The sequence below is a fragment of the Muscardinus avellanarius genome (assembly GCF_963383645.1).
Source record: "Muscardinus avellanarius genome assembly, chromosome: 15".
Lineage (NCBI taxonomy): Eukaryota > Metazoa > Chordata > Mammalia > Rodentia > Gliridae > Muscardinus > Muscardinus avellanarius.
The window spans coordinates 64,994,050-65,004,299 of NC_137801.1; the positions used below are offsets into that span (position 1 = coordinate 64,994,050).

Consider the following 10,250-nt stretch of genomic DNA (forward strand, 5'->3'; position numbering starts at 1 on the left):
GTGCGGCTCCGGGGGTTGGTGGTAACTATTCAGCGGCTTCATCCATAAAATGGGTGGTGTGTAATTCGAAAGATAGTGTAGGTCTAAGAGAGGGAGTGGAGAAATTGTCAAAAGTGAGTAAAATAATTTACACGTCCTTCCCCCACATCACACCAAATGGTAAATAGCCAAGATCATCAAACAGCATTACTCCCTGGATAGAATTAGAAGAGTTCAGAGGTCATTTCATCTTTTGTTTTACAGAGAGGCAATCGGAGGCCCAGACCGATGGGTTATACACATCTCTCCGCCAGTCGCCAGTCAGCCGGAGCTGGGGCTAGGGCCCAGAGCTCGACTCCAAAGTTCAGAGCCCTCTGACCCAGGTCCACGGCATCACCCACGGCACAGCAAAATGTGGGCCACAGGAGGAGGGACACAGGACTCGGGAAAGGAGAGGATAAGAGCGGGGATCTGGGGAGGGGAACTTTCACTTAAGGTACACTGAGTACTGTGAGTACTCAAGAAGAAATAGAGGAAATATTTTAGAAAAAAAAAAAAAAACCAGGAGGCTTAAAATAGGTAGTCTTGGGAAGAAAGACTTCATTGTGTGTGTGCTTGTGTGGTACTGGGGAATAAACCCAGGGGCCTTCTGCCTTTGAGCTACAGCCCTGGCCCTAATTTTTATTCTTTATTTTGAAACACAGTCTAAGATGCAGGTGGCATCTTAGACTCATTAAATGGCTGAGGCTGGCCATGAACCTGTGATACTCCTGTCTCAGCCTCCCAAATACTGGGATTACAAGCATGTATGACCACACCTGGCTGCTGTTTTATTTTTTAATTTTTATTTATGTATGTGTATGTTATAGTACTGGGGATTGAACCCAGAGGCATTCGACCTGCAAGTTCCACCCCCAGGCTTATTGTTGTTTATTTATTTATTTTTTTTTGTGTGTGTGGGGGGTCTGGAGATAGAACCCAGAGGCATTCGACCTCCGAGCTACACCCCTGCCCAATTTTTTATTCTTTATTTTGAAACCGGCTCTCACCGAGTTGCAGAGGGCCTCACTAAGTAGCTGAGGCTGTCCGCGAACCATGATCCTCCAGTCTCAGCCTCCCAAAAGCTGGGATCAAAAGCGTGCACCACCATGCCCGACTTGTTTATTATTTATTTTGAAACAGGGTCTCACTAAATTGCAGAACGCTTCACTAAATAGCTGAGACTGGCCACAAACCTATGATCCTCCTGTCCTCAGCCTTCCAAGTACTGGGATTATAAACCTGTGCCACAATGTCGGCTTTATTTTTTATTTTGAAACAGGGCCCTGCTAAGTGTGGAGGGCCTTGCTAAATTGTTAAAGCTGACCTCATACCTGTGATCCTCCTGTCTCAGCCTCCCAAGAAATTACAAGGGTGCACAACCATGCCCAACTTCCTGATTTCCTTAAGAAAAATAAAAAAGTAGTTTAGAAGACCAGAATGCTTTAAATCAGAATAATTACTGATTACAATTTAGTCCTTTTTTCTCCTGACTTACAATATTTACTAGGGTTTTTTTTTTGTGTGTGTGTGTATGTGTGTAATTGTGTGGTACTGGGGATGGAACCCGGGGCAATCTACCTCCAAGCTACACCACCAACCCTATTTTTTATACTTTATTTTGAAACAAGGTCTAAGTTATAGAGTACCTCACTAAGGAGCTGAGGCCATCAGCAAACTGCGATCCTCTCCTATCAGTCTCCCAAACTCCACAATGCCCAGCAGCTAATAGACTTTTTTTTTTTTTTTTTGGTGGTACTTGGGGTGGAACCCAGAGGCTTTCTACCTCCAGGCTATACTCCCAGACCTATTTTATATTTTATTTGTAAACAGGGTCTCGCTAAGTTGCTGAGAGCTTCACTAAGTAGCTGAGGCTGGCTTCGAACCTGCGTGATCCTCCTGCCTCAGCCTCCCAAGCGCGGGGATTACAAGCGTGCACCACCACGCCCGGTTGCTTTTAATCACTATTTATGATGGTCCCCTTTGCCTTTTTGCGTGTGTGTGGTAAGTGGAATGGAACCCAGGGGCATTCTACCATCCAACTACATCCCCAGTCCCATATATATAATTTTTTTAAAAAAAAAACAGGGTCTCACTAAGTTGCTTTGAGCCTTACTAATTACCTGAGGCTGGCCATGAACCTGCAATTCTCCTGTCTCAGCCTCCCAAATACTGGGATTACAAGGGTGCGTCACCACACCCGGCTCCATTTGCCTTAAGTAAAAACTGAACAAACCGGGCGTGGTGACTCACTCTTGTTATCCCAGTATTTGGGAGGCTAGGACAGGAGAATCGCAGGTTCACTGCCAGCCTCAGCTAATTAGTGAGGCTCTTTGCAACTCAGCAAGACCCTGCTTCAAAATGAATATATAAAAATATAGGGCTGTAAGCCGGGCGTGGTGGCGCACACCTGTAAACCCAGCATTCAGGAGGCTGAGACCGGAGGATTGCGGTTCACGGACAGCCTTAACTACTTAGTGAGGCCCTTTGCAACTCAGTGAGACCCAGTTTCAAAATAAAGGATAAAAAATAGGGGAGGGGGTATAGCTCAGAGGTTCCATCCCCAGACCCGCAAAAATAAATAAATAAATAAATAAATAAATAAATAAATAAGGCTGGGGTTGTAGCTCAGAGGTAGAATGCCCCTGGATTTCATCCCCAGTACCACAAAAAAAAAAAAAACACTGAACAAGAATTTCCAAGGTACACTGTATGTTGTAATAAGTACTATTTTACAAAAGTTCTTATAAACAGGGTGTGGTGGCTCATGCTTGTAATCCCAACATTTGGGAGGCTGACAAGAGGATGGCGGTTTTCAGACAGCCTCAGCTACTACTTAGTGATGCCCTTTACAACTCAGTGAGACCCTATTTCAAAATAAAGAATAAAAAATAGGGATGGGGGTGTAGCTTGGAGGTAGACTGTCCCTGGGTTCCATGCCCAGTACTGCAAAAAAAAAAAAAAAAAAAGTTGTTATATATGTGTGCACATGTTTAAATCATAATGTAAAATTTCTTTTTTTTTTTTTTTTTTGCTGCTGTTGTGTTGCTGATGATTGAACCCAGAGGCATTCTACCCCTGAGCTACACCCCCAGCCCTTTTTATTTTTATTTTTTTTTGACAGCTGGTGAAGATTTAAAGAAGTTTATTAAAAGATAGAAATACAGAAAATAGAAATACAGCCCCATGCCAAAATGGCATGAGGGGATGACTCAAAATGAATACAACAAAAGCCCTTTTTATTTTTAAAATAAGGGTTCAGCCGGGCGTGGCACATGCTTGTAATCCCCCGGTGCTTGGGAGGCAGAGACAGGAGGATCGCACTGGTTTGGAGCCAGCCTCGCTGGCCTAAGAGACCCTGTTTCCAAATTTAAAAAATATAAAATAGGTCTGGGAGTGTAGCCCGGTGGTAGAAGGGCTTCCAGGAACCCCGGTACCACCAAAAAAAAAAAAAATTAATTAATTAATTAATTAAATAAATAAATAAATAAACAGGAGCTCACTAGATTGCTCAGGGTCTCACTAAATCGCTGAGGCTGCCCTGCAATCCTCCTGTCTCAGTCTCCCAAGTACTGGGATTACAGGTGTGCGCCACTATAGCTGGCTAGTTTATTTTTCAAATGTAAGGACCTCACCAGGAATGGTGGCACATGCTTGTAATCCCAACATTTGGGAGGCTGAGCCAGGAGGATCTCGGACAGCTTCAGCTACTTAGTGAGGCCCTTAACCACTCAGTGAGACCCTGTTTCAAAATTAAAATAAAATAAAATAAAATAAAAACAGGACAGGGAATGTAGCTCGGAGGTAGAATATCCCTGGGTTCCATCCCCAGTACTGGGAAAAAAAAAAAAAAAAGACTAAGATCCTTTTTTTTTTTTTTGGCGGGTCTGGGGATGGAACGCAGAGGCATTTGATCTACAATCTACATACCCTGCCCTATTTTTTTTTATTATTATTTTGAAACAGGGTCTCATTAAGTTGCAGAAAGCCTCACTAAGTAGCTGAGGCCGTCCACGAGCTGTGATCCTCCAGTCTCAGCCTCCTGAACGCTGGGATTACAAATGTGTGCCACCACGCCCGGCTATGATCCTCTAAATTACTACCACATGTGCTGAGTTATGGTCACCATTGCTGTTATGTACCTATCAAAATTGTTTGCAGAATTATATCATATAAAAGCACTTTGGAAATTGTGATATATATTAATGTAAATTAAAAGAAAGAAAAAAAAAATCCTTCTCTTCATCTCTGCCAGCCACACAAGCAGAGGACTGTAGGCATACATTTATTGCCCTGGCCCACAAGCTACATGTTACCCTAAACTGAAGCGTCCACAGACTCTGATTTATCTAACACTATGTCATGCTTTGTCAATATTTGCAGAGAAATGAAGGTTTGGTGTCAGAGCAAAATAACTTATTTTAGCTGGTTGGGGCATTGGGGTGATTAAGGCTGGAGTCAAGTACATGAGAAGCTAAAGGAAGAACGTGAGTCATACAGAGCTGTTCACTCCCCAGATCCAGGTGGACTCGATGAGCCACAGACAAGGCCCCACCGACAGGTACCCGAGCCTCTGGGCAGGGCTGAATCACTCCCGCCTCTCTACCCTCACCCAGACACCTCACAGAATCACACGCAAGCCCATGCAGTTGTCACTCACATCAGGAAACACTGGCATCCCCGCACAAATGGAAATAGGGGCTGACTGGACAACAATGGGTTACCTGAGGGGTTCCTTTATTATCATTATATATATATATATATATATATATATATATATATATTCTTTTTTTTTTTTTTTTTTTGGTGGTACTGGGGTTCCTGGAAGCCCTTCTACCTCCGGGCTACACTTCCAGACCTATTTTATACTTATTTGAAACAGGGTCTAAGTTGCTGAGAGCCTAAGTAGTTGAGCCTGGCTTCGAATCTGTGTGATTTCTCGTCTCAGCCTCCCAAGCACTGGGATTACAGGCCTGCGCCACCACGCTCGGCTCATTTCACTAGGTTTAAGTGTCTTATTGTGTATGCATGTGGGGGACACCTACCTCACAGGATCATGATAAAAAATAAATATTTTAAATGACTAAATTATGAACATCAAATTGCAATAAACGGAACTGGCCAGCTGGTCTGCAGAAAAGTCCTAGACATCCTAGCCTCTTCACTGTGATCTTTTTAAAAAATCTGTGCAGCCAGGCGTGGTGGCGCAGGCTTGTAAATCCCAGTAACTGGGAGGCTGAGACAGGAGGATGGCAGCTTCACACCCAGCCTCAGCTACTTACTGAGACCCTGTTTCAAAATAAAAAATAAGGTTGGGGGTGTAGCTCAGAGGTAGAATGTCCCTGGGTTCCACATCCCCAGTATTACAAAATAAAGAATCTGAGCAAACTGCATCTGGGTCTCTCCAGCACAATAGGAGGTAGCAGGAAGTAGTATTTTCCCATCTCATTCCTCAAAGCAGTGGTTTCTAAATGTTTTGGTACGTGGGGACAGGGGCCAAATTACCCACTGATACTATCCACTATTAAACCGAGGAAAAGCCGGGCATGGTGACATACGCCTGTAATCCTAGTACTTGAGAGGCTGAGACAAGAGAACTGAAGGTTCAAGGCCAGCCTCCAGGAAATTGGCAAGACCCTGTTTCAAAATAAAACTAGGCGAGGTGAGGTGGCACCCCAGCGTTTGGGAGGCGGATACAGAATTGCGGTTCGCGGACAGCCACAGCTACTTAGTGAGGCCCTCTGCAACTCAGTGAGACCCTGTTTCAAAATAAAGAATAAAAAATTGGGCTGGAGGTGTGGCTCTGAGGTAGAATGCCCCTGGGTTCCATCACCAGTACCGAAAAAAAAAAAAAAAAAAAAAAGAATGGGGAGTTGTGAGATAGAATGTGATCTCCAGTTTAAAAAAAAAAACTCAAAAAAAAAATTTTTTTTTACGGGTCCGGGGATGGAACCCAGGGGCATTTGACCTCCGAATTACACCCCCCCCTTTTTTTATTATTTTATTTTTTGTGGGTACCGGGGGGGGGGGTAGAACCCAGAAGCTACCTCTGGGCTATACTCCCAGACCTATATTTTATTTGGAAACAGGGTCTCACTAATTGCTGAAAAGCCTCACTAGCTGAGGCTGGCTTCGAACCTGCGCGATCCTCCTGTCTCAGCCTCCCAAGCGCGGGATTACAAGCGTGCGCCACCACGCCTGGCTCTACTCTTTTATTTTGAATCCGGGTCTCACTGAGTTGCAGAGAGCCTCACTAAGTAGCTGAGGCTGTCTGCGAACCGCGATCCTCCGGTCTCAGCCTCCCGAATGCTGGGATTACAAGCGCGCGCCACCACGCCCGGCTTAAAACTTTGAGTTCTTTTTAAGGAACAAAATGTATTTTAGCTTCAAATATAGGGGGTGACAAACTCCTCCCGCCGCGCTTCGACAGGTCTGCGGGGTTTTATCCTAACGGGGTCACAAGACTCGCGGTGCAGAGAAAGCTCGGGACGGCGGCGGCGCGCCCCAGCCCTCGGCCCGCCCCTCCTCGCCGGCGCCCGGGCCACGTGTCGCCATTTTGTGTAGAGGAAACATGGCGGCCGGGTGGGGGGCGCCACGTTAGCCCGCTTTCCCTGCGGACTTGGAGCACGTTAGCGCGCACGCCCTCCTCCGCTCGGGCTGGCTCAGCCCGGGAGGGAAGGGGAAGGGCAGAGAGCGCGAGTGCGGCGAGCTGCGGCGCCATGTCCTTCCCGCCGAGCGGCTCGCGCGTGCTCCCAAGATGGCGGCCCGGCGACCCGGGCGGGCGGGGAGGGCGCCGCGCCGCCACGAGGCCCCTCCGCCGTTCAGCGTCGGCTAAACGGCCACGGCCGAGCCGCACGCGGGAGGGGGGCTGCTGGGGGCCTTAACCCCCGGGAACTAGCGCACTGCAAACAAAGCATTATGTAAATGGACGCCATTCTTTTCACGGCCGGGTCTCCCGCACTTGGCACAAACGGCCGAGCCGCCGCGCCCCGGCCCTTCGGCCTTTCGGCTCACCCGCCGCCGCCACCGGCCGGGCCAGGGCGGGGGCGGCGCGGGGCGGGGGGCGCCGGACGAGAGGGCCCCACGTGCCCGCCCGCGCGCGCCCGCCGCCAGGCCGCGCCTCGCGCCCCTCCCCCCCGGAAGTCGGCCGGGCCCCTCCCGTCGCCCACACCCTCGCGCATGCGCCCTGCGCGCCTCACGCGCACGTTTTAAACCCGCGGCGTCCCGGCTGCTGCCTGTTCTGGCGACCGGGGCTGCCCGCGTCGCTCCGCTCACCCACCCCTTTGGTAGAACAGGAAAATGACGTGTATCTCCCATGCACATCACTGATATTCCAACCGTCCGCCGGTGCCGTTAGTGTTAAAAAAATACGTATGCACCTTAAAACGCTGCCGGACTGGCGGCTTCCGTCCACAGTATGCATTAATTTCACCACTGCGGCGTTAAAAAGGTTTTTTTTTAAGTGCCGCGTGTGGGCTGGCGCGATCCTGTGACCTAAAAAAAAGGGTCCTCATTTTTTTTCAAGGGGTCCTGCGCAGCAAGCACTTCCGGGGTCAGAGGGTACGCGGGGTTGAAAGCGGGCTTCCCGCCCCGCCCAGACCGCCGAAGCTGCCGCCGGAGTCGCCACCGCTGCGCCCTCGCCCACCCGCCCGCCCGCCGCTCCCGGCCCCGCTCGCCCCCTCCGCCGCCGCTGCCCGCCCCTGCGACGACGCCGCGGCCTCCCGCCCGCGCCCGCTCGCCCCCGCGGCCCTCGCTCGCCTCGCGCCGGCAGTTTTGGGCCTACACCTCCCCTCCCCCCGCCAGCCGCCAAAGACTTGACCACGTAACGAGCCCAACTCCCCCGAACGCCGCCCGCCGCTCGCCATGGATGCCGGTGTGACTGAAAGTGGACTAAATGTGACTCTCACCATTCGACTTCTTATGCACGGAAAGGAAGTAGGAAGCATCATTGGGAAGAAAGGGGAGTCGGTTAAGAGGATCCGCGAGGAGAGTGGCGCGCGGATCAACATCTCGGAGGGGAATTGCCCGGAGAGAATCATCACGCTGACCGGCCCCACCAATGCCATCTTCAAGGCCTTCGCTATGATCATCGACAAGCTGGAGGAAGATATCAACAGCTCCATGACCAACAGCACGGCGGCCAGCAGGCCCCCGGTCACCCTGAGGCTCGTGGTGCCGGCCACCCAGTGCGGCTCCCTGATCGGGAAAGGCGGCTGTAAGATCAAAGAGATCCGCGAGAGCACCGGGGCCCAGGTCCAGGTGGCGGGGGATATGCTGCCCAACTCCACCGAGCGGGCCATCACCATCGCTGGCGTGCCGCAGTCCGTCACCGAGTGTGTCAAGCAGATCTGCCTGGTCATGCTGGAGACGCTCTCCCAGTCTCCGCAAGGGAGAGTCATGACCATTCCGTACCAGCCCATGCCGGCCAGCTCTCCGGTCATCTGCGCTGGCGGCCAAGATCGGTGCAGCGACGCCGCGGGGTACCCCCACGCCACCCATGACCTGGAGGGACCACCTCTAGATGCCTACTCGATTCAAGGACAACACACCATTTCTCCGCTCGATCTGGCCAAGCTGAACCAGGTGGCAAGACAACAGTCTCACTTTGCCATGATGCACGGCGGGACCGGATTCGCCGGAATTGACTCCAGCTCTCCAGAGGTGAAAGGCTATTGGGCAAGTTTGGATGCATCTACTCAAACCACCCATGAACTCACCATTCCAAATAACTTAATCGGCTGCATAATCGGGCGCCAAGGCGCCAACATCAATGAGATCCGCCAGATGTCCGGGGCCCAGATCAAAATTGCCAACCCAGTGGAAGGCTCTTCTGGTAGGCAGGTTACTATCACTGGCTCTGCTGCCAGTATTAGTCTGGCCCAGTATCTAATCAATGCCAGGCTTTCCTCTGAGAAGGGCATGGGGTGCAGCTAGAACAGCGTAGGTTCACTCATAACCCCCTTCTGCTGTTTTCCCATGATCCAACTGTGTAATTTCTGGTCAGTGATTCCAGGTTTTAAATAATTTGTAAGTGTTCAGTTTCTACACTTTATCATCCGCTAAGAATTTAAAAAAATCACATTCTCTGTTCAGCTGTTAATGCTGGGATCCATATTTAGTTTTATAAGCTTTTCCCTGTTTTTAGTTTTGTTTTGGGTTTTTTGGCTCATGGATTTATTTCTGTTTGTCGATAAGAAATGTAAGAGTGGAATGTTAATAAATTTCAGTTTAGTTCTGTAATGTCAAGAATTTAAGAATTAAAAAATGGATTGGTTAAAAAATGCTTCATATTTGAAAAAGCTGGGAATTACTATCTTAAACTCTTTGTTGGTGCTTTTTTTTTCTTCCCCTTTTAGTACTAGGTGTTAGAGGCCGGAGGAGGGTGGGCCGGGCCGTCCTTGGTATTCTTTCAAGCTCTTCTCACCTTATCGGTAAGATTCCATTCCCTCTGCCCCAACAAAGGAACACAGCGGGTTGAGCCTGCTTTGGTGTGTTTACAGAGACCGAGGGGTTCTCCAACCCCCACCATGGTAACGTCCCTCCAGCCAACTTCCAGAGAAAGGCCACTGCCCATTTCTCCGGTAGAAAACATAAGGTTTTCTGAGGTGGAAAAAGTGCCCATTCAGTAGGACCTGATGAATGGAGAGCATCTCCATCTAAGTCCCCTTTACTCCCATCCCACAGGAAAAACTTAAGCCAGGAATAATATTCTGAGGGGAAGGGCCTAGGGTGGGGTGGGGAGGGAAGGGTGAAGAAGGGGAGGGGCGGAGGTGGGAGGAGGGGAAACAGCTGCAAAGTGGCTGGGGGAATTAGGGGGCCTTGGACTGCAGGAGGGAGAACTAGGGGTGGGGGGTGGTACCAACAGGACGACGACACACGTGGCAAGTGTGCACCTATGGCCAGCTTTTTGGATGTTAGTACAGCTGTCAAGTGATACCTCCAGAAACAAAAGAGGCCCAGTTGCTGATTTTTCAGCTGTGTTGAATTTAGATTCACTATACCAAGAAATAATTCTGCCTAAATGGGGCAATCCTTGCAGGCAGCCTAAGTACTCCATTGTATTAAGCCTAAGTAATCCATTGACCACAGCCTAAGTACAACCAGGGTGTTAGTACAGATTCCTGGGTTGAACCTCAAATTTTGTAAAGAAACCACTTCTAACAAATACCCCCCAAAGGGTCATTGGTTACAGTACCACTGATCTCAGGATTCAGTGAAGGCCAAGCAGTCTC

At 49.5% G+C, this 10,250-nt stretch overlaps 1 protein-coding gene across 1 annotated transcript; it reads left to right on the plus strand.

Annotated features, from left to right (window-relative positions):
- Positions 1 to 7,881: 7,881 nt before the first annotated feature.
- PCBP1 (poly(rC) binding protein 1) lies at positions 7,882 to 8,952 on the plus strand (the record flags this gene model as incomplete). Its single annotated transcript, XM_080711502.1, has 1 exon — positions 7,882 to 8,952. The coding sequence occupies one exon, from the start codon at positions 7,882 to 7,884 to the stop codon at positions 8,950 to 8,952; it is 1,071 nt and encodes a 356-aa protein (XP_080567628.1).
- Positions 8,953 to 10,250: the final 1,298 nt, after the last annotated feature.